Source organism: Grammomys surdaster, unplaced genomic scaffold, assembly GCF_004785775.1.
Source record: "Grammomys surdaster isolate TR1022 unplaced genomic scaffold, NIH_TR_1.0 140, whole genome shotgun sequence".
NCBI lineage: Eukaryota > Metazoa > Chordata > Mammalia > Rodentia > Muridae > Grammomys > Grammomys surdaster.
The window spans coordinates 1,754,291-1,778,214 of NW_021604598.1; the positions used below are offsets into that span (position 1 = coordinate 1,754,291).

At 49.7% G+C, this 23,924-nt stretch overlaps 1 protein-coding gene across 1 annotated transcript in view; it reads right to left on the reverse strand.

Moving 5' to 3' along the window:
• The window catches only part of Col5a3 (collagen type V alpha 3 chain), a 52,760-nt gene that overhangs the window by 1,843 nt on the left and 26,993 nt on the right, over positions 1-23,924 (reverse strand). The window contains exons 32-64 of the mRNA XM_028763721.1: positions 16,859-16,912; positions 15,590-15,634; positions 15,322-15,375; positions 15,149-15,193; positions 14,445-14,498; positions 14,296-14,349; positions 13,648-13,701; positions 13,448-13,555; positions 13,218-13,307; positions 12,687-12,740; positions 11,402-11,509; positions 10,544-10,651; positions 10,406-10,459; positions 9,704-9,757; positions 8,046-8,153; positions 7,150-7,203; positions 6,935-6,988; positions 6,799-6,852; positions 6,616-6,669; positions 5,327-5,434; positions 4,661-4,714; positions 4,442-4,495; positions 4,188-4,241; positions 3,781-3,834; positions 3,545-3,652; positions 3,335-3,388; positions 2,778-2,831; positions 2,520-2,627; positions 2,193-2,246; positions 2,073-2,108; positions 1,312-1,365; positions 539-737; positions 342-454 (exon numbers count right to left, since the gene is read on the reverse strand). Of these exons, the coding sequence (XP_028619554.1) occupies positions 342-454; positions 539-737; positions 1,312-1,365; positions 2,073-2,108; positions 2,193-2,246; positions 2,520-2,627; positions 2,778-2,831; positions 3,335-3,388; positions 3,545-3,652; positions 3,781-3,834; positions 4,188-4,241; positions 4,442-4,495; positions 4,661-4,714; positions 5,327-5,434; positions 6,616-6,669; positions 6,799-6,852; positions 6,935-6,988; positions 7,150-7,203; positions 8,046-8,153; positions 9,704-9,757; positions 10,406-10,459; positions 10,544-10,651; positions 11,402-11,509; positions 12,687-12,740; positions 13,218-13,307; positions 13,448-13,555; positions 13,648-13,701; positions 14,296-14,349; positions 14,445-14,498; positions 15,149-15,193; positions 15,322-15,375; positions 15,590-15,634; positions 16,859-16,912 (2,364 nt within the window). The remainder of the gene's footprint in view (positions 1-341; positions 455-538; positions 738-1,311; positions 1,366-2,072; positions 2,109-2,192; positions 2,247-2,519; positions 2,628-2,777; positions 2,832-3,334; positions 3,389-3,544; positions 3,653-3,780; positions 3,835-4,187; positions 4,242-4,441; positions 4,496-4,660; positions 4,715-5,326; positions 5,435-6,615; positions 6,670-6,798; positions 6,853-6,934; positions 6,989-7,149; positions 7,204-8,045; positions 8,154-9,703; positions 9,758-10,405; positions 10,460-10,543; positions 10,652-11,401; positions 11,510-12,686; positions 12,741-13,217; positions 13,308-13,447; positions 13,556-13,647; positions 13,702-14,295; positions 14,350-14,444; positions 14,499-15,148; positions 15,194-15,321; positions 15,376-15,589; positions 15,635-16,858; positions 16,913-23,924) is intronic.

Below are 23,924 nucleotides of genomic sequence, written 5' to 3' on the forward strand. Positions count from 1 at the left end.
GGGACAGAAGGCTTGGTACTGCTAGGGAATGGAGCCTGGGGCTGTGCAGGCTCTTTGAGCCTTGAGATGGGATCCAGCCACCTCCCCCTCCCCCTGCCCTGTGCATGTTTGGCAAACACTGGGGATGGAACCCATAGCCTCACGAATGCTGGCCAAGTGCTCTGTTGCTGGGCGGCACCCTTGCCTTGAGGCTGGGATTTAGGTCCTGTACTATAGGATAGTACTTGACATAGACAGGATTTGTGTCATTTGAAGGCAGAATAAGGTCCCCAGGTGGTAAAAGATGGCAGAGGTGAGAAATTTAAAAAAGAAAAAAAAACAAGATGGTGTCTTTCACTCACCGTCTCAAACTTCTTGTCTGGAGAGAGACAGGTCTCACCTCCCGCAGTGAAGTTGCAGAAAACCTTGAAGGCGTCCTGTGCACAGCCCTGATTGGGGTCAATCCAGTACTCTCCTACCGCAGAAGCAGACCCAGTGAATCCGTGGATATGAGTGCTGCAGTGCTCACCTGCCCTTCCCGGAAGGACCTGGACCTCACCATCTGGCAGGTGTGGGTGGTTGCGATGAAGCTCGTGGCACATGAGGCCCGGGCTCTCGGCTGTGCCCAGAGGTCGCTGCAGCTGCTGCAGCTCTAAGCTCAGTGAATTAAGTGAGGCCATCACCTCCTCCAGGCCACCTTCCAGAGTGTCCATCACAGAGCGGCGCCTGCGCAGGCCATGCACCTCAGCAGGGGAACCCTGGACTCACAAGGGAATGAGAACAGAGGAGAGGAAGAATGAGAGATGGGCAGAGAAGACAAGAAAACGGGAGGCAGAGAGATTCAGAAGAGGACGGAGAGGAGCAAGAAGAGGGGGAGGTGGGGGAGGGGAAGCAGAGAATGAAAGAAGAGAAAAGATATTGAAACAGTGATGGGTAAACAGATGGAGATGCAGAGAGGGACAGACAGGATGGAGCAGACAGAACCCAGGGAGATAAGCTCAGATCAGACGCCGCAAATGGTCCCACTGGGACTACCAAAACCCCCAAACCCAGACTGTCTTCCAAAGTCTCTTTTGTGGTATTTGTTTTATGTACCCCAGGCTAACCCCAAACTCTCTATGTAGCTGAGGATAACCTTGAACTCCTGATCCTCTTGCATGACCTCCCCAATGCACAGGTGTGTACCACCACCCACTGAACTTCACTCCTCCCGAAGCTTTCAAGGAACTGGAGTTTTGAGCCACAGACTGAAACACTGGACTGAGATCTGAGGGACCCGATAAGAATGCCCCAAGCCTGATGCCTATCCTCCTCCACAGTCTGGGAACTCACCGGGGGACCAGGGGGACCCGCTGGTCCAGGGTCTCCACGAGGACCAAGAGATCCCTATGAGAGAAGTCACTTTGAAATGAATCCTGTCTATGGAGACCTGGTTCTACCAACTTAAACACATGTATGTGCAACATGCATATACACACACACACACGCACGTGTTTGTGTGTGTGTGTATGTACATCTACACACACACAAATACATGGAGAAAGACATGCACACACATACACCTCAACATATAGATTCTCTTGCACATATGTGTGTGCATACACATCTACACACATGCACAAACGTACACATACATGTGCATGCATACACAACTGTGCACACATACACCCATGCATACATGTACACGCACTCCTCTAGAGGCCTTCCAAGCCCCCAGACAAAACCTCCCACATTAAAATCACATTTAGCCCCTCACTTTCCCAATACAGCCATGCTCATCCTGATCCCTACCCCTTCCCCTTAGCCAGGCCCTTTGAACATTCTTCTCCCTACCCAAGGCAGGGCACACACATGTATACATGTGTCCATACATTCACATACAAGTGCATACATGCAGGACCCCAGAAGAGGCTCCCAGTGTCCTATGTTAAACCTAAGCTGTGTGTTTCCGTCCCTACAAAACACAGCATCTTAGAGCCTAAGAATGCGGCAGCAGGTGCTGAACACAGGATGAATGAAGAACAAACAAAGGAAGGGGGCTGGGGGGGTGTGGGGAGCTGGGACATAGAGGCCAAGGGCGCAGTTTCACTCACCGGGGACCCCTTGGAGCCTTTCTGTCCCAGAGGGCCCTGTGGGAAGAGATAGGGAATGTTGGGGTTTCAACCCCACCCATCATGGTGACCTCCTCATCCCTCAAAAGTCCCCACACTCACCACCACACCTGGGGGCCCAGGGTGACCTAATGAGCCAACGGGACCAGGAAGACCCTAGAAGAGGAACATGGGGGTCAGCCCTTAATAGGGCCCAGCCCTGTTATACACACACCTCTCTGACGTCTTTCTATACACTCAAAAAAATGTCTGAAGCAATACAGACTCCCAACTCTTGTAGAAGACCCCCAAGTGTCCAGATAGCTTCCTACAGTCCCCAGTTAGAGGCCCCCACTCTCCTAACACAGCCTTCCCCCATTCCAAATCCCTCCCCCTTCAAACCACCCCCTTTGAACATTTTCCCCCTGCCCCAACAGGGCACACACTCACAGGGTCTCCCTGAAGGCCTGGGGTGCCCTGCACACCTGGCAAGCCCTGATCACCTTTCTCGCCGGCCTCCCCTGGGGGACCAATGAGGCCTATTAGCCCAATGTGGCCCTGAAAGAGAGGACACGCAGAACAGACACGTTGGGAAGTTTTTTCTCCTGGAGGCTTGGAAGGGATGAGTCGAGAGAGCAGTAATTCTCCTTGGCCAGGGCAAGAGGGGGAGGTTGAGGGAATGTAGGGAACACCAGGAGGCGAGCTTACCTTCTCCCCCTTGGGGCCAGCATCTCCCTTCAGGCCAGGAAGGCCAGGCGGGCCCTGGGAAAAGATCAAGTTCAGCTTGTGATTCCTAGAAAGCCAGGGAAGATTTACCAGGGAACCACACAGCTTTCAGATGCAAAGAGACAGGGCGGGTGGTGAAAAAAATGGGGGTGTGGGGGGAGGACAGCTGAGGATCCGGAGACAGGACAGGTGGTGAAAAAACAGGGGTGCGGGGTGGGGGCTGCTGAGGACACCAGGTGTCAGGATCAGAGGGAGTGGTCAGTGTAGACATCAAGGTGACAGTCAGCATAGACCATCAAGATAGGGCCAATGTGGAACACCAAGATGGGGGTTGTTGTAAAAGGTGAGTGTAGGCCATCTGTGTGAAGGCTTGCTGTGTGGGGTCAATACAGGTTATGATGACGGGGTCCCAGTAAGTTAGTTAGACAGATGACACTGAGGGGCTAGCCTGTACCATCATCACCACAGCCCACTCAATGTCCCTGGATGCCTAGTGTGGCTTCCAGAGCTGTGGCCACAAGGATAAAGAAGTCTCTTACCAGGGGCCCTGGAGGGCCGATTAACCCAGGAGGTCCCAGGAGACCTGGTTCACCCTGAGGAGGAGACAGAACAAATAGGGGTGTCTGGTCTCTACCAGCAAACAGTGTGAACATTCTATCATCCCCTAAGGTAGGCTTCTCAACTATGATGAGGTCTTAGGCCAGGAGGCCATCCATTCTACCCCTTCCCCCCATTTTCACACCACTTACCACAGGACCAGGGATCCCTGGAAGACCATCAGGCCCAACCCGTCCAGGGGGCCCTCGAGCCCCAATGGGGCCTGTCCTGCCTGGGGGCCCATCAGGACCAGCATCTCCCTGAAATGGACGGGGGGGGGGGTGGAAGCAGTCTCAAGGGTCTGCCTGCTGACAGCTGGATCCTCACGGAGAGGTGCAGGCCTTCTTTTGGTCAGGTGGCACAGGGCCCCTCCCAAGGGAGTGCTCACCTTGGCGCCTTTCTCTCCCTCTCTTCCTTCTGGACCAATGCGGCCAGGGGAACCCTAAGGAGGGAAAGTGTGAATGTTGTGAGGGTCGGTGTGGCAGTTTATGTCAAGAGTGGGCTGGCAAGTCGGCTCAGCAGGTAACAGACCTTGCCTGAGACCCACATGGTGAAAGGAGAGAATGAACTCCCACAAATTGTCCTCTGAACTATAAATCACTTTGTGGTACATTATACATACACATACACACACACACACACACACACACACGCATAGACACACACATACACACAAGTAGATAGAAAATAAATAGATACAATCTTAAAATTATAAGAGTTATGGGGTTTATGTGGAGAGAGGGGCTATTGCATTGCTGAAGATGTGAGACCCTTGGGCAGTAGAACATCACTCACCCTCTTGCCAGGGAGCCCGCGGGCACCAGGTTCTCCTGAAGCTCCAGGTGGTCCCTGTTTAGTCAAGAGCAGCCACAACGACAGCTGAAAACAGTCCCATAACACCACCCAGCAGCACCCTGCCCCCTCTAACCACTCACAATCATGGGATCAGAGGCACCACAAGGGTTCCAGTGGATGCCCTGGCTACCCGACTCTCCCACCACCAACTCTACTCCATCCCCACGCACTATAGTCCTTTGCTCTCCACTCACCGGTCCTCCAATATCACCAGCATTTCCCTTCTCCCCTGGAATGCCATCAATACCCTAGGGAGGAGAGACAGAGGCAAAGTCTTGGGATAGTTAGGGCAGAGATGGGATTGGAGGGGGAGTCATTCACTCCTCTTAGCTTGTCAAGGTTTAGGGGACATGGGATAAATGTAGATACATTGATACATTTAGAGCTAGGGTACAGGGAGAGTTTATACTCACAGGAACTCCAGGATCTCCTGGGGGTCCTAGATCTCCAGGGAGTCCTGTGGGACCCTAGAAAAACACGGTTGCTGATCACAGCTCATTGAGTGAGGAGTCACCCCTTCACACACCAGATAGTGTCCCCAGTTCAGCTGCAGGGGACACGTCACAAACGACACAGACTGAAAGGCTGAGGTTTTATATTCAGGCAGTAAAGTGTTCACTGCATGCGTAAGAGACTGGGTGTGGGCCAGCAGGAGGGCTCAGCTTCCACTATGCTTTCATATTTCATTCATTTGTTGTTTCTTCTATTTGTTCAGTCTCTATCTGGGTGGCTCAGAGAGTTAGCAAACAGGAAGAAGTGGGGCTAGAGAGATGGTGCAGTGATTGAGGGCACTGGCTGCTCTTCCAGAGGACCAGGGTTCCACTTCCAGAACCACCCAGCCATCTGTAACTGCAGATACTGTAATTCCAGAGGATCTGACATCCTCTTCCAACCTCTGCAGGCACCAGGCACACATGTGGTGCATAGACATATGTGTAGGCAAAATACACACACACATAAAAATTTAAAAGAGAAATTAAAAAGAAACAGGAAGAAGAGATGTCTGGTTTATCTTAGGGACAAGGTTTTAATGTAATAAGAGCCCCAAGTTCTCTGCTCTTTCTCTTCCCAGGACTTACCATGTTCCCCTTGGATCCGTCCTCTCCTGGGGGTCCTTTCTTGCCTGGAGGACCAGCAGCCCCTGATGGACCCGAATCTCCCTTTTCACCAATTTCACCTTTGGGCCCCTTTGCAGAAACAGAGGTCAGAAGTCAAAAGTCAGAGTGTCATGGTCTCTTCAGGGAACCAAGATAAGCACACCATGGATAAGGCCACTTGCCTGGGGAGTCTGACAACCTGGGCCCCATCCCCAGAACCCATGGTAGAAGAGAACTGACCCCCAAAACCTGTCCTCTGACCTCCACACACGAGCTACACTCTCACACATGCCATAATGAATACATAATATAGACATTTTAAAAGATTAACAAGGCTAGAAAGTGTCTCAGTGATTAAGAACATGTGTATGGTGGTTTGAATATGTTTGGCTCATAGGAACTGTTACTGTCAGGAGGTGTGGCCTTGTTGGAGGAAGTGTGTCACTGTGGGGGTGGGCTTTGAAGCTCCACCCAGTACAGAAGAGTCAGTCTGCTCCTGGCTTCCTTTGAATGAAGATGTAGAACTCTCAGCTCCTCCAGAGCCATCCCTGCCAGGATACTACCATGCTTTCTGCCTTGATGATAATGGACTAAACCTCTGAACTTGTAAGGAAGCCCAATTAAATGTTGCCTTGGTCATGGGGTCTCTTCACAGCAATGGAAACCCTAACTAAGACAGAGCACATGGTTAACTACTCATGTAGAGACCAAAATAGGGCTCAAAGAACTCAAAGCAAGCATCTCACAACCACTGTAATCCCAGCTCCAGGGGAATCCAATGCCATCTTCTAGCATCTTTGGGCACTGCATTTATACACACACACACACACACACACACACACACACACACGCATGCTCACACAGAGTCAGGTAGCCTAGGTAACCCAAGTGTTAGAGGTCACAGAGAACTGGAACTAGCTGAGTCAGGGATGATGGCTCTGTCACCCATTATTAAGTCTATCCTGGCCCACGTGCTACCTTTGGGTACACTCCAACTTTACCCCCAATTCCAGGCTTGCTGCTTTGATTTAAACCCCCAGCTGTCTCCTCAGCCCTGTATACTTGTGCAGTGGGCAACTTGTGGGACTCTACAGAGCATCCCTGAGATCTTCTCAGGGGGAGCATCTTTCATCTTTCTTTCATCAAGATAACCAGGGATATCCACTGGTCTGGGATCAGCGATGCTCTAAGGACAGCCTGGAGGTCATGACATGCTCCAGGCCAGCAGTTTCCTATGGTAAGTCCAAGGGCAATGCTCTACAGAGACTCACAGGGATGCCAGGAATTCCTGGGGGTCCGGCGTCTCCAGCATCCCCTGGCTCGCCCTGTGTGAGGCAATGAGCATAGAAATAAATCATCCCACTGATTGGCAGAGAGGAGGGTCCCATACAGCTGTAGCCAAGGGGACGGGCCTTATTCCCTCCATCCAGGGCAAGTTCAAGCCCTCCTCTTACCTTCTCGCCCACAGCGCCAGGCTGTCCTACTCCTCCAGGCAGCCCTGGAGGGCCCTGGAGAGACAACGAGGATACTGTGAATTCCTAGAGGTGTGGCAGACCCATAGAGGTATTCTGCATACCCCAGAATTCTCACCTCTGATCCACTGGGCCCAGGGGGACCCCGAGGGCCTGGAGCTCCATGTGGACCCTGTCAAAGAACCAAATAGTGTGCAATGAATCCCCATGACACCACCAGAAAGGCTTCAGTAGCCACAGATAGCCTGTAAGGTGAATGTGACCCTTTAGATGACAGTGACCAGTGATCACTCCCCTTCCACCTATCTTCCATATCCCCCCGAGAGTTCATACCATGGATCCCACATCTCCAACCTCGCCCTTCTCCCCAGGAGGACCGGGCAGCCCCTGTGAAATAAAGAGTAAACTGTAGTATAGACAGCTGGTGAGATGGTCATGGACCTCCTGTACAAGTGTAGGACTTGAGTCTGGATCCCTAGAACCCATTCTCAAACAGCCAAACACAACAGAGCTTGCCCGTAACCCCATGCTGGGAGGCAGTCACCAAATCAAGGAACTCCACGTTCAGTGAGAGATGTAGCCTCAAAGTTAAGGTGAGGAGGGCCATGGAAGTGGCTTAGTAGGTAAAAGTGATTGCCACCAAGCCTGACAGCCTGAGTTCAAACCCTGGGACTCATGTGGTAGGAGTAGAGAACTAACTCTGCAAGCTGTCTTCTAACATTCACACACATGTGCCATGGCATGAATAAGAATCTCTCTCTCTCTCTCTCTCTCTCTCTCTCTCTCTCTCTCTCTCTCTCTCTCACACACACACACACACACACACACACATACACACACACACACTAAATGTTAAAAAATATGAGTTGGCAAGCAATAAGGAAAACAATAATGTCAACTCTGATCCTCCACATGCACACATGAAAGCATGCTTACGTACATACATGCATACATGCCAACTTTCATCTTTTACTTTTTTTTTTGTTTGTTTGTTTTGAGATAGACTCTCACTGTGTAGCCCTGGCTAGCCTGGAACTCTCTACAAAGACCAGGGTGGCCTCAAACTCACAGAATCCACTTGCTTCTACCTCCTGAGTTCTGGGACTAAAGGCATCCACCATTGCATTCAGCCCTCTGAGCTTTTCATCTTTATAATCACTAAGACACGGGGATAACAATACATATAAACACACACACCACACGAAGATTAGACAAACTCAGACACCTACCTGCAGGCCTGGAGGACCAATCACACCTACAAAGCCTCGGATTCCATCATCTCCCTTCTGCCCAAAGAGGCCAGGGGGTCCCCGGCGACCCTGAGCGCCATCAGCACCCTGTGAAAAAGTTGGGGACAACATGGTTGGTGTCCAGATCAAAGGTTGCAGACAAGGTCAAGGTTGGGACTGAGGCTATGGGGTGGGATCAAGTTTGGTGAGAGTCAGGTTTTAGTTTGATGTAAAGTTCAGGTGATGTCTTTGAGTCAATGACACATGATGAGTCAGGATGTGGCTCAGGGAAGGTTATTAGCAGGGTTTGTAGGAGGTTAAGGTAGATTTTAGGGCTAGGTTGGAAGCTATGTATGACCTAATATGTTTTGGTGACACTCTGACCTGGACCAGCAGGTCATTCTTCAGTGACAGGGTTCCTATGGGGAAAGTGTCCAGGAAATAAGATAAAGAAGACAGAGAGCTAGGGTAGGGGTCTTGCACAAGCTGTGTCTTATGCTAAGCAAGCTTATTAAGAAATACAGCATTTTATATATAGTTGTTTCCAAAAGGGGAAATAGGACAAGGTCAATAGAAAGCTATCACACAATGAAGTCAGAAGAAGCTAATCAGTTGGTGTTGCAAAAAGGGGCACAAGGTTTCTCAGGGTCATCAGAGACCAGCACACAGCAGCCTCTTAAGATGGGAAGAGTTGGGTTATCAGGCTCTGAAGCCACAACTCCCCCATGTTACACGTATCAGGGCCTCAGGGAAAGCCTTAAATCAGCTAACTCAACAGCACACAATAATATTCAAAAGTTCTTGTAGTAGAACCGTGATCCCAGAATTCATATGTGGTTTTGAGACAGGCTCTGGTGGAACCCAGGCAAACATCAAACTTACTTTGTAGCTGAGGATGACCTTGAACTCATGACCTTTCTGCTTCCACTTCCCCAGTGCTGGGATTACAGACATGGACTACTATGCCTTGGCTATGGAGTGCTAGGGTTGGAACCCAGGATTTTGTGCATGATAGGCGAGCACTCTGACAATTAAATCACACCACCAGCCTCCTTCTGAGTTCATATGCTGACAGTATTTGGAGGTAGGGCCTTATGAAAATACTTATGATCAGATGCAGTCATGAGGGTTGACCCCACGATGGTATATTAGTGTCTTCATAAGAGATGAATACCCAAGTTCACATAATTGGTATTAGCACACTATGTTATGATAAAGCAAGGAGACCCTGGTCAGATGCCAGCACCGCTATTAGGGACTTCCCAGCCTCCAGACCATGAGTCATCCAAATAAAATCATTTAGCTTCAGATTTTGTAACAGTAACAGAAACTTAACTATGGCAAGGCTGGAGTCTAATTCAAAGTTCAAGTTCCCATTTGAGGCCAGCAGTGGAGGGGGCAGACCTGGTTGGGGTAGATGGTAGGAGAAAGCTAGGATCTGGGTATTTGAGTTGGATGAAGATCAAAGCAGTGAGCCAAGAGTTTGAGCTGAGATGGAATTCAAATTCAAAGATGGAATTCATGATGAGTTGGGCTCATCATGGGTGTTGACACTGAGGTGAAACCAAGGTTGGGCAAGGATGCTGGGATTTTATTCCAAAGAGTGGCACACTGTCTTCACGTCAAGGACCCAGGTATAGTCACCTGGAAGAACTCACCGGGAGGCCTGGATGGCCTGCTGGACCCCTTATTCCTGTTGGTCCAGGTGGGCCCTGAAGGGGAAAATAAAATGGAAAATTCTATCAGAGCTGAGCATGGTGGTACATGCTCATGATCCCAGAACCCAGGAGGATCAGGAGTCACAGTAGGCCTCAGCTACATAGCAAATTTGGGGACAGCCTAAGTTACATGATAAACTCTTTTATCTTGGGGGAAAAAAAAGCAAATTCTCCTTGGGATGGAGTGGAACCTGTTGATGCTGGGACTGGAGTTTAAGTTCTGGGGGAAAAACTGCTGGCTCCAGACCAAGATAGATTCTTGCCATGGAAGGATAGGAGATTTTGAGGGCCAGAGGGGCCTTTCTCTGAATTTTTATTACATTTATGTATTTTGTATATGTATGTGTATGTGTATGGAAACTTATGAGAGTCCATTGTTTTCTTCTACCATGAAGGTCTTGGGCATGGAATTCATATCATTGGGTTTAGTGGCAAGCACTTTACTGACTGAGCCCTCTCACCAGTTCTAGAGGGCTCTTTCTTACTCTCCTGGGCTCTTAGAGCTCAAACAGTGCTCAGTCTTTAGCCCTTCAGTTCCAGTGAGCTAGGTGTCAAGATTGGGCTGAGGGAACCAAAGAAACCTAGGCTACCCCATTATCTCCTCCCATGATCACCACAACCTCCCTGAGGGTCCCTACTTACCGCATCTCCTTTATCCCCTTTACTTCCCTTGTGACCAGGCATCCCTACTTCCCCCTGCAGGACAAACATATTAGGAAGTGTCCAGCCCCCAGCATACCCAATCTCCCTGTGAATTGTCTCTCTCCCTGGTCCTCTCACCTTGTCTCCTTCTTCACCAGAAGGCCCTGCAGCTCCAGGGGGTCCCTGAAGCCCAGGGGGCCCTGGAATACCATCTTTGCCAGTGGGACCAGGAGTACCCCGTTCTCCCTGATGAAGAGGAAGGACAGATGTTAGGAGCAGGGAACACAGGAGAGGACATCTGTGTGGCAATTTCTTTAAAATTGAAACTATCAATCCTGAAGAGAGCTTCTTAAGGCTCAGAACATAAACAACTCACAAGTCTTAGAAAGTTCCTGAAACTTACAGGATTCATGAGCCACCCCAAAGCTGTAATAGTAGTTTACAAATATGGGGAAGAGCGTCTTTGGCCTTTCAAGCTGACTTTAAATAGTATAGAGAGCTCCAGGCATGCAGCTCTTCTGAGCCATGAGCCAGACTGGAATGCCCAATCAGTGATACAGCTATCTTTGAGTCAGCCTTGTTTTGTAAGTCACTCCTTACTTATACTCCTGTAAGCAATCCCAATAAACTCACAACTTCATTAAGCTGGACTTGGGAAAGATAATTTTAAGAATCAATTTTTTATTTCATTTTTAACTATGTATGTGTATGTGAATCAGTGGGTATGTGCCCATGAGTACAATTGCCCATGGATGCCAGAAGAGGGTGACAGATCACCTGGAGCTGGAATTACAGGCAGATGTGAACCTACCAATGTGGTTGCTGGGAACTGATCTCAGGTACTCAGCAAGAACAGTATGTGCTCTTACCCACTGAGTCGTCATCTCTCCAGCCCACAGAAATAGAAGTTTTTTGGTAAGCAGTGAATGTCCTATCTGGAATGGGTAGATGCTTGTTCATATATTCCCCAGAAAAAGTCAACCAACAGATGCTTACCGGGGACCCCTTCTCACCAGCAGGACCAACAGGGCCTTGCCCACCACTCTGGCCAGGAAGCCCAATGCCACCAGAGGGGCCCACAGGGCCACGCTCACCCGGGGAGCCCTGAAAGGGGGCAGAGGAGCAGGAATGATTAAGGTGACAGGGTTTTTGGCACCAGCATCTTATTTATACACAGCCAGAGAGCATCCTTAAGCACTAAGGTCCTCTTCCCAATCCTCAGTGGTTCTACCCTCCTCAATTTGAGGACCATGCAGCCTGCATGAACTGCCCCCATCACCTTCTTGGAATCATCTTCTCACTCACTCAGACCCAGCTACATAGACCTGGCTGTTCCACAAACCTGCAGAGCACAGTCTTGCTCTCAGGGTCTTTGTACATGTTGCTTCTGCTTGGAAAATCATCCCCCATGGGAAAAGAACCCCATGCTTATCTCCTCCAGGTATTGGTTTGAATGTGACCTCTCAGGGATGCCTTCCCCAGCCAACCTGTTTAAAACGCTCTTCCCAGAACTCCATGGACTCTCTTCCTTTTTGTTGTTTTCCTTCTCCATCTCTCTGCCCTTCCCTTTCCTTCTCCTCCCACTTTTCACTTCCTCTCCCTTTCCTTTCTTCCTTCTTCTTTTCCTTCCATCCCTTCCCTTTAACAGGACCTAAGTAAGTAGACCAGGTTAGCCTCAAATTCACAATTCTACCTCCTCAGTCTCCCACGTGCTAGAGGACAGTCTTGCACCACCACATGCAGCCTATATAGTATTCTTCTTTTTGCGTTTGTGTGCACATGCATAGTTTTGCTTATGTGGACACATATGTGGGTACATGTCCACATGTGTGCATATGGAGTCCTGAGGCTGACATCAGGAATCATCCTCAACCTTCCACTGTGTCTGCTGAGTCAGGGCCTCTCAGTCAGACCCAGAGCTTGCTAATATGGCTAGTCCCACTAACCAGCTTCCTCTGAGACCCCTCGATTCTGGTTTCCCAGGCTGGAATTAAAGGTGGACCACCATGCCCACTGGACATTTACTGGGGATCTGAACTCAGATCCTCATGCTTGCATGGCCAGTACTTTACCCACTGAGCCAGCTCCCCACCCAGTCCTGTGACAACTATTCTAAAGGAAGAAGCTTTCTGGCTGAGACTCAGGTCGTGGGGGTCAGAACTGAGTATGCTGCAATCCCACCTTTCCCAAAAGCACAAGCTCCATCCTAAGGATACCAAGCTCTGAAGACACAGCCCTCTCCATCCCTCTCTCCTCCCTCAGCCAGTGTGTTGATACTTACATTTGCCCCAACAGGGCCCGGGGGACCCTTGTCACCCTTCAAACCCATGGGCCCCTGGGGGAAGAAATGACCAGTTAGAAAATCTCCCAGGTACCCCAAGGATTTGCCTTCAATTTTGGGGACCCTCCCCATCCCTAGCTTTATCTGATTTGTCCACTTCAGGTCTCTGCCACTACTGTGTGTGTGTGTGTGTGTGTGTGTGTGTGTGTGTGTAAGTCTTTCAAGAATCCACAACATTGGGGCAGTAGTGCTGCTGCTGCTGGGGAGATTACAACTACTGCAACAACCTCCTGTAAAGTGACAACTATCAAGAGTTAATTCTCTCTCTGATCATGTGGGTCCTGTGGACCGAACTCAGTTCATCAGGCTCAGCAGCAACCCTCTTCACCCTCTGAGCCCACCCACCGGCCACCACTAACATCTCTTTACCCGACCCTTCTCCTGTTTGCCGTCACTGTACCCGCTCTTGAAGAGCCTCTGCTTCTCCACCCCACAGCCTCACACTCCAGTGGACTCTCCCAAGATACTCACTGGGTCTCCGGGCGCTCCTTGGGGGCCAGGGAAGCCCATGGGCCCAGGTGGCCCCTCCTTCCCGAGGGGCCCCAGGGGTCCTAGCTCACCCTGCAGAGAGCCAAGGAAGGGAAGTTAGTCTCAGGAATGGGGTGTCTCCTCCAGTCTCTGACTACTCCCAGCGGTTCCCCACACACTGTGAGGCTCGTGGGTTGAGTGGTGACTTTGAGGCAACCTGTCCAGGCTCTTACCTTAGCTCCTTCTCTGCCTTCCATGCCTGGAAGACCTTGTTCTCCAGGAGGTCCAGGAGGCCCTGGGGGGCCTCTCTCGCCTAAAGGCCCCACGTCTCCTACCTTTCCCTGGAAACAAGCAAGAGACATCTTGAGCAGCCTGGAGGTAGGTATTATGTCAGACTTTCAGTTTCATGTGTTTCTTGGGGATCCATTCTGACCTGAGGACCAAGGACGCCAGCTGGTCCAGGGGGGCCTGTCTGACCTTGGAAGCCCTAAGGAGAGAAATGGAAAGAGGTCCCACCTGAGAAGGAGAAAAGGAGAACCCAAAGGACTGGGGAGACAGCTCAGTGTCCATCAAGCAAGCAAGGCCTGAGGTCAGCTTTCCGGCACCCACGCAGAAAGCCAGGTGGCACAGTCCTCGTCCCAGTCTGGGGAGGCAGAAACCGTGGCTCTCTGGGGCTCTCTGGCCAGCCAATCTAACGTAATCCGTGAGGCCCGTTTGAGACAGTGAGAGGCCCTGTCTCAAAAAATAAGGTGGGAACCAGAGCAATGGCTAAGTGAGTCAGAGCATTTGGTACTCAAGCAAAGGAACCTGAGTTTGAATCCCCGGCACCCATGTAAAAGCCAAGCACAGTTCTTATGCCTGTAACCCCAGAATGGGAACAGCTGGACTGTGGGAATTGTTGGCCAGCCAGCCTTGCCAAAATGGAAAACTTCAGGCTCAGTCCTAAACAGTTGGATGGAGAGAGACAGAGGAAGATACCCAGCATCCTTTGCTGGCTTCCACATATACATGCACATGCACTCCACCCCATATATACACAAGGACCCAGCATAGCAGGAGTCAGAGGTCAAGGGTCAGTTACCAATTCTCCTCTTTGTCCAGGGTGTCCAGGTATCCCATCTTTCCCCTGAGGACCCTAGAAACGAAGTAAGAAGGAATGAAGATTTAGAACTGGAGTTACCCCACCCTGTACCTCTCCCCCTCCAACTCAGTCAGGGTGATGTCACTCACTGGGGGGCCTTTTGGCCCGGGGAATCCTGGTGGACCTTGCAGACCCGGTAGACCCTGAAATGGAACCAGAAAGAATTACCTCATCCCTTCTGAGTGTCTTGTACCTATGTCCCACAAGTATAACTTAAAAGCCAGTGTAGTGCTGACAGGATGGCTCAGTGGGTAAAACCACCTTACATTTACTTAGATAAAACCTGTGACCTGAGTTTCATTCCCAGATCCCGCATGGTGGATGGCATAAACCAATTCCTTTGAGTTGTTCTCTAAACTCCAAAATCACACAAAACCACAGAGAGTTTTGTTTCGTGTTTCTTTAAAGCAAACACATATCGAATACCTACTCCACACAAGTAGGTGCTAAGCACCCACTCGGGGTGTATATAATCTTATTCACCACTGCGGCTCATTCAGGCAGGGACCATGGTTACCCTATTTTATAAAAGAGGGAACTGAAGCAAAGAGAAGTTAAGCAAGTGGCTCAAGGTCACACAGCAGACAAGTGGCACAATTGGGAATTGAACTCACAGATCTCTAGTCTTGGAGGGTAAGCTCTTTCTATTGTATTATATATGATGTATTGTCAGCTCATGGCTGGTTCCCCCTCAGTATCACACACATACACATACATTCACACTCACACACTCATACATGCACATTCATAGACACAGACACACACACAGACACACACACACACACACACTTACCTTTTCTCCAGGGGCCCCAGGAGACCCATTCTGGCCCACATCGCCCTAGAACAGATGAGATGAGCTTCAGTACCAGAACACACTCAACCTGGAGGACTAGGCAGGTAGCTAAGTTAGCCTGAGATAGACAAGAGGCCCTTTGGTTGTCCTCCATCCTCTACTCACTCCCATACCTTGGGGCCAGGCTGGCCTGTGGCCCCTGGCTGTCCCCTGTCTCCTCGGGTGCCCTGCATAGAAATTAAAAAAAAAAAAGCAAAGAACAGAAGTGAGTGGGTGGGTGGGCCTGGGAGAGGATGTCACACACAGGCTCCTTCCTCCAAAATCCCCTCGGACTCCACCAGGGACAGGGACAGGACCTGTCCTTCCCTGCCCACTCATGACTTCACCACCCCATCGCCCCTCAGCCCAGAGCCCTGTGTGGAGCAGCCACCCTCTCCTCACCGGTGTGCCACGCTCTCCTTCCTCCCCTGGCTGCCCTGCTTTTCCCTGGAAATCAAGTCAGAAACAGGGAAGGTGAGAACTGCCTCGTGCTTCATGAGACACATATGCACATATGTGTTCACAAGTGGGAATGTATGCATACAAGAGTGTCTGCAAAGGAAAGATGCATGGAGGGAGTGAATGCAGCCCAAAGGAGAGATCTATGTTGCAGATAGCAATATTAGAGGGGCAGAGCCATCTAAACCATTTGAAACTGAAGCCCCAGATACCAGACATGGTGCTACAGAATTTGGCATTGTCCTGCTGGGTTTCAGTCTTGTGTTGGTCTAGTATTTCCTCGCCATGCCTCTATTCTTCCCTTGTGGAATTGTAATTATATTCTGTGGCATTGTAATTTGTTTTTTTTTTTTGGTTGGTTGGTTGGTTGGTTGGTTTGGTTTGTCTTAATTTTGCTTTTAAAGCACTGGAATTATGAAAAACTACAGGGTTTTTAAAATTAAATTATATTTTATATTCAGAAATAAGCATGAAGCTGGGCAGTGGTGGCGCACACCTGTAATCCCAGCACTTGGGAAGCAGAGGCAGGCAGATTTGAGTTCGAGGCCAGCCTGGCCTACAGAGTGAGTTCCAGGACAGCCAGGGCTATACAGAGAAACCCTGTCTCAAAAAACAAACAAACAAACAAAAAACAAACAAACAAACAAACAGAAATAAGCGTGAGACTTTGAGAACAGGAAGTAGGTTATGGTTTTAAACCAATGTGTTTGCATGACCAGTGGACAAGGGGTGAGGCTGTGCCAGATAGATTTTCTTTTCATAATGTTTATTTCTACTTGTATACGTGTCTGTGTGTGTTGGTACACAAAAGTACAGGTGTTCCCAGATACCAGGAGGGAGTGTTGGATCCCCTGCATCCAGAGCTACAGATGGTTGTAAGCCACCCAATGGAGTACTGTGAACCAGACTCCAGTCCTCTGGGAGAGCAGACAGGGCTCTTAACTGCTGAGCCAGCTCTCCCACCCTGTAATGGTTTTCACTGTCAGCTTGAGGCAGTCTAGAAGCATCCAGGAAGAGAGTCAATGAGGAACTGTAGAGGTCAGGTTACCCTGTGGGCAAGGCTGTGAGGGATTGTCTGGATTGCCTTAGGTGAGAAAAAGAGACTTGCCCTAACAAGCACATCCCCACACCCACCTCCAGCATGTGTGAGCACAAGCTGCTCCCCTTGGGCCAAGCCACCCCCCTCCCCATATCCTCCTACACACAACTCACCCTCTTGCCTTTCTCCCCAAGGGGTCCCAGGGGTCCAGGAAATCCAATAGATCCCTTAATAGAGAGAATCAGACATGAGACTCAGGGGCAGTGAGCATTAGGCAGAATTGGTCCCTGGCTCCATCCTTTGAGGCTTCCTTAGGCTACTGAATCTGGTGGCTTAGAATCTGGTGGCTTTCTTTTATCCCCTCAGCCCCAGCCTCCTCAGAGCTACCCTGCACCTTCCTCCTCACCTCTTCTGGTTCTCACCCCACAGCAGACATACTACTCACCTCCAAATTCACGAGGTATCCTACATGTTCCAGCTGGGAGCCTATGCACGGGTCCCTTTCTTCACCTTAAATGCTCTTCTCTCAGGTCTACCCAAAGCCATCAGTCACCCATCACTCACCATCCTTATGTGCACGTGTATGTGATGTGTGTACACATGCCCATACACACATATAGAAGCCACAGGGGAGTGTCAGGTACCCTATTCTATTCTATTGTTGTTCAGTCTCGGCTGGTAAAGCACTTGCCTAGCACAGAGGGATTCTCGAGCTCTACCCCCAGTGCCACACACTACGCAGGTGTGATGGCATCTGCCTCTGGTCCCAGCTTTCAAGGTGAAACTCGAGGATCAGGAGTTCAAGCTCAGCCTTATCTACATACTAAGTGTGAGGCTAGCCTGGGCTACATGAAACCCTGTCTCAACAAAAAAACTAGAGGGGCTGCCTGGCAGGTGGGTGTGGCAGCCCCCCTGTAATCCCAGCACTCAGGAAGTAGAGAAAGGAGTCCCCAAAGGAACAAACTGACTAATAAGACAAGTAGAATAGGTGAGTTCTAGGTTCAAACGAGAGTTCCTGCCTTTATGGATAAAGTAGAAGAGATGGAAGACACTGGACATCACCCTCCAGTTTCCATGCTCAGGTTCGCCTGAACACATAGAGGGCATCACACATCTGAACATCAATGCACACACGCAAAACAAGCAACTCAAAGGCCACAAAACGAGGTGGGGATTTGTGGGAGGTTGTTAGGTTATTGGGGTCCTTGAACGGGACTTGGTGCCAAGTTCTTTGCCCTCTCTCTATACCTCCCTTCTCTCTCCTCTCCCTCTCCCTCTCCCTTTCTCCCTCTCCCTCTCCCTCTCCCTTTCTTGCCCTTCTCCTCTACCCCCGTTCTCCTGGCTCTTGTCTGCCACTTTTGACCTGTTACCACCATCTGCCACCAGAAAGTCAGAAGTCCACTCAAGACCATGAGCCAAATACAACTAGCCTGCAAACGTTGATCTACAGTGAGTATTAGGCATGTCAACTCCAAACAGCAAAGATTCGGATCTCAGAAAGAGTTCTCTGTTTCCGGTGAGATGGCTCAGTGGGTAAGGGTGCTTGCTCCCAGTCCTAATGACATGACTTGATGTGGAAGGAGAGAACTGACTCCATGAAGTTGTCCTTTATGTGAGTCTGTGTGTGCCTAGTGCCCATGGGGAACAGAAAAGGGCACTGGATCCCCTGGAGCTGGAGTTATAGCCTTCATGTGGATGCTGGGAACTGACCCCAGGTTCTCTGCCAGAGCAGCAAGAGCTTGTAACCTCTGAGCATCTCTCCATAAATGTAATTAAAAAAAAAAAAAAGAATTCTGCACTCAAATCTGTTCCCATGCATCTTTAAAATCCCAAGGGACTTAACATAAACAGACATGTTCAGTCACCCATGATGTAGTCTGGGGTGCAGCTCAGACAGAGAGCACAATCTCACATGCAGTCTTATCCCTCACAACACGGACACATGTGTTTCTGCAGAGCCACATTCCTCTATAAGCACACTGTGTGAGGCTATAACGAAGTCAAGATTGGAAAGATCTCAGTCTTGTGAGTTTTCTCTCTTAGGATTCCAACATCTTTGCCCTGCCCCCTGGTCTGTGCTGGCAGTTTGATTCTTACTGTGGGATCGTGGATAGGGCACCTGTAAGGGGCACAGGGTAGTGGGAGTTCCTTAGGTCAATAGGACTAACAGGAAGGGATTAACATAGTTCTCCTGGGACTCAGTTAGATCCCACGAGAAGGTTTTTAAAGAAGAATGGAGAGATGGCTCAGAGGATAAGAACACACTCGCTGTTCTTCCAGAAGACATGGGTTTACTTCTCCCAGCACCCACATGTCAGGCTCACAACCATCTATAACTCCAGTTCCACTGAATCTGAAATTCTCGTCTAGCCTCTGCAGGCATTACATGCATCTCTGATGCACAGACGTATATGCAGGCAAAACACCCATTCACATAAAATAAAAAGAAATAAAACCTCAAAAAGCATTTAGAAGAGGGTTTTTTTTTTAAAGCATTTTGATGACCAGCACTCAGGAGGTTTTTGACATGTAGATCTGTGTGTTTTCAACCAGTCTGGTCTATACAGTGAGATCCTGTCTCAGGAAAAGCAAGACACCTTTATTATATTTACTTATTTACTGTGTGTGTGTGCCACAGCATGTGGAGGTCAGAGGACAGCTTACAGGAGTCAGTTCTCTCTTTCCACCACTATGGTGGCAGGGATCAAACTCAGGTCATCAGGCTTGGAGGCAAGGACCTTCATCTTACTCATGCAAGAGGAGTTTTGTTTGGTGTGTGTGTGTGTTCCTCTGTGTGCACATACATGTGTAAGCTGGAAGTCAATGCTGGGTGTCTTCTTTGTACTTCACTTTAGTGTTGTACGCACATGTTCATGGGTGTGTGTGGTGTATGAACATGTGTCTGAGCAGAGGCCAGAACAGGATGCCCGACATCCTCCTCCGTCGCTGTCCATCATTCCTTTGAGGCAGGGTCTCTCACTGAACATGGAGTTAGCCTGCTGTCCAGCAAGCCCCAGGAGTCCTCCTGTTTCAGGCTCCACAGCCCTGGTGTTACAGGAACACAAACAAGGCCTTGCCTGTCTTCTTTTCCTTCATATTTAAAGGAGCTTTGTTTTGGTGTGTGTGTGTGTGTGCACTTGTGTGTGTGCTGTGTGTGTGCATGTGTGTGTATGGGTGCATATGTGTGTGTGCATGTGTGTGTATGAGTGCATGTGTGTGTGCATGTGTGTGCAAGTGTGTATGTGAATGCATGTGTGTGGTATGGGGTATGTGGGAGTGCTGTGGGCAGAGGAGAGACTTTGTCAGATCCCCTGGAGCGAGGTGATAGCCAGTTGTGAGTTGGGGATGTGGATGTGGAGCCCTGAGCTCTGAAGGGCAGCAAGGGTTCTCACTGCTGAGCCATCTCTCCAGCATGGGGAGCGGGTGATGGGAAATGGAACTCAGCAAGCTCTCCACTGATCTATCTCCTCAGTCCCTCCTCCTTAACTCTTTGAGATAAAGTCTCTCACTGAACCTGGAGCTTGGTCAAGGGCTAGACTATCTGGGCATTGAACCCCAGGAACCCTTCTGCCTCCACCTCCCCAGTGCGGAGGTGACAAATGTGTACCACACATGGCTTTTCACATGGGTGCTGGGATTCAGACTCAGGGCTTCGTGCCTGCATGACAAGCACTGTACTGACAGCAATCTGGCCGGTCTCCAGTGGGTTGTTATGAAGGATGAAGTGTGGCCATCCCTTCTCTGGTTTCCTGTGCTGTAGTGGGGTTGCTATAGCTCATACCTGCTTTTGCATGACACCATTCCCTGATAAAGTAACTCAACTCAGGGAGGACACTTAACAAGGGCTAAATCAGTAGACTCCTCTGATTTTGAGTTATTAGCCTTCAAAGCTATGCCAACAAAACCTCCTTTCTTCATAAAATATCCAGCTTCAAATGTTTTTGGTTATAACAACAGAAAATAGTTTAACACAAACAGAAAACAGTTTAACACAAGCCCTCCGGTTAACAGACCAAACAACCACACCGAAAGTCATCATCAGGTGAATAAAGGCAGACATCACAGGGACTTCCACTTAGCAACTGGGAAAACGAGTTCAAGAACTTCACTCAAGGTCATGGAGGTCCCAAGCACTTCTGAGAACGAGGCCATGATGCCCATGGCCTACTTAATACTCCTCAACGACGTGAGCTGTACAGTCGCCCCCCCCCCCCCCCCCTCAGATCACAGCCTGGACCCACAGGCATCTCTCTACCTTTTCCCTGCCCACTTCCAGTTCCATGGCCTCTTACCTTAGGTCCTGGGCGTCCTGGGTAACCTGGGAGACCTGGCACCCCAAGCTTGCCCTACAGAAAAACAGATTGTAGAACTAAGGTCACACATTGAAGCTGGAGACCAGAGGGAAAACAGTGTGCAACCGAGTGAGAAGCAAGGAAACTGAGTCCCTACGCGGGGTGTGCCTGCGAGCTCATTCCCCAGTACAAGCCAGTGTCCTCATCTGTAAGGTGGGGATAACCTGTTTACTACAGGGACTTGAGAGACAGCCCAGCAATCCCAGTAACCGTATCAGGCAGCTCACAACCACCTGTGACTTTGGCTCCAGGAATTGACATCTGGAGGCATCTGTCCTCGCACAGAGAGACACAGATAAATCCCCAGCCCCCTCTTTAAAGACAGGGTCTCATTGTGTAGCTCTGACTGTCCTAGAACTCGCTAAGTAGACATGGCTGGCCTCAGACTCATAGAGATTCACGTACCTTTGTCCCACCCCCCACCCCACCAGCTCTGGAATTAAAGGAATGCACCGCCATGACATAATATAAATCTTTTTAAATGTCTATTACACAGAGTTGCTGTGGGAATTAAAATGAAGATATGTGCAAGTAATTGCTCTACAATGCTCTGTAAATAAATTAAGGATGACAGGGGTTAGTTAGCTCAGCCTTACATCCCTGTCCAGAATACCCCAGTGAGGGGCTGGGGTGTGGCTTAGTGGTAGGGCCCTTGCCCAGAGTCCCCCAATGAGGGCGTGACTCAGTGGTAGGCTCCTGCCCAGAGAGTCCCAGTGAGGGGCTGGGGTGTGGCTCAATGATAGGGCCCCTGCCCAGAGTCCCCAGTGTGTGGGGCTAGGGTGTGTCTCCACAGTACAACTGTTTTCTAACAAGTGAGACTTCCTGGTTCCATCTCCAGATTGGACAGTGAGACAGCAGTCAGGCACTGAGATAGGCAATAAACAATGTAAGTGAACCCTGTTGAATCACCTTCTCCCCTGCTGCTCCTGGGGGGCCTTCATCACCAGGCAGTCCCTCGGGCCCCTTTTGTCCTTCTGGACCATCCTCTCCTCTGGGACCTGGGAGTCCTGGGTTTCCCTGAGATAGAAAAGAACGAGATTGAAATCAGTCACTTGTCCTTCCTCCTCTGTTCAATCACAGCCCAGTCCCCTGTGTTTACCCCACACTGTCCTCATCTGGAGCTGGTCTTACCCGGTCGCCTTTTGGTCCCTCATCACCCTTGAAGCCAGGAAAGCCATCCTCTCCCTGGGGGAGACACAGAAATGGAGACAGAAAAGGAGAGAGTAAGACGAAAGGGAGGGATAGAAAAAGGGACAGAGGCAGGCACAGGGCAGAAGTCAGGGCCTTAGGGAAGGGACATAGCCAGGGCCTCTCTATGGGGGCTCCCTCTCCCTCCCCTCCAATGAACCCCTTCCTCCTCACCCTTTCTCCTTTCTCGCCTTGGAGGCCCCGGTTACCAGAGGTACCCTACAAAAAATTTTAGAGAGCTCTTAGTCTCCTTCCCTGCTTAAGGGAGGTTTTAGACTTCCTCCCTTGACTTAAATCGTGAGAACAAAAAAAAAAAAAGAAAGAAAGAAAAGAAATTGTGAGAACTCTTGCAAGATGACAATAGTGTGTGGGGAGCCCTAGAGGAAGCAGACCTGTCTCCTCAGAGCCCCTCAGTGTACTCGCTCAGCTTCCTCTACTCATCGAGTGCCTGGCAGCCACCCTATCCCCCACCCCCACCAAGTTCAGATGCTTGGGGAGAACCAGGACAGCCAAATCTCTATGCCATTCATCTCTACTTCCTGAGGACACAGTGTCTACAGTTCCTTCTGGCAGCAGAAAGAACATTCCAGAGGCCAGCCTCATTCCAAAGGCAGGGGAGAGTTTCCCCCATTGTGCTGGCCACAAGGAGACTCTGTGCCTGGTGACAGCATGCCCATCCCGTGCAGAGAGCATACCCTGGACTGACTTCCTGCCTGTACCACACTGACAAACTGCACTTGGCTCAAGCGGGAACTGAGCTCAACTGAAGAATGAACAAGCAGTTGGAGCTGATGCAACTATGTGCTTAGAAACAGCAGGGCCTTCTGCAGCCCGGCAGTAATTCACTGGACCACAGTAAAGAAAGCTTTTGGCTGTGGCTGTCCCCTCCCTTGGCTACAAAGTAACTAGATTTAGATACAACACAGGCTGCAACCACAGTCCTCCACTTATCTGCAAAATAAGCTGGGATACCGCCACCCCTCACCCCCACCCTCTAGGGGTTGCCGGGAGGGATACAATCCAGCTCTTATCTATGCTGCCTGCTCTACGCATACATCAAACTATGATAAAACCACACTTATAAATTAAGCAAAGGAAAAGATGAAAAAAGAAACTAACAATAAAATAGAACCATTAGTATACTGTTTTTTCATTTGTTTATTTTCTGCTTTTTTTTTCTTTTTTGACACAAGGGACTCTTGTTTTTGAGCCAGCAGCTCCGCCCACCTGGCCTGGAATTCACTATGTATAGAAGATTGTCCTGGAAAGCACAGAGATCCTCCTGCCCCTGCCTCCCAAGTGCTAGAGTGGGGTTTGTTGTTGTTATTTATTTATTTTGCTTTATTTTATTTTGAGACAGGGTCTCATGTAGCCCTGGCAGATTTAAAATTTACCAGATGGCTAAGGATAACTCTGGACTCCTGATGTCTCTGCCTCCACTACCTCAATACCAGGACCGCTGACATGCACCACTATGCTGAGTTTCTAGGGTGCTAGGGATGGAACCCGGGATTCCATACATGCTAGGCAAGCATTCTGCCATCTGAGCTACCGCCCAAGTCTTTGGAATTCCTAGTTTGATACAGACTGGCTTCAAACTTGTATAGCTCAGGTCAGTCTTAAATTCCTGATCTTCTTGCCTCAAGTACTGTGATTACAGTGTGTGTGTGTGTGTGTGTGTGTGTGTGTGTGTGTGTGT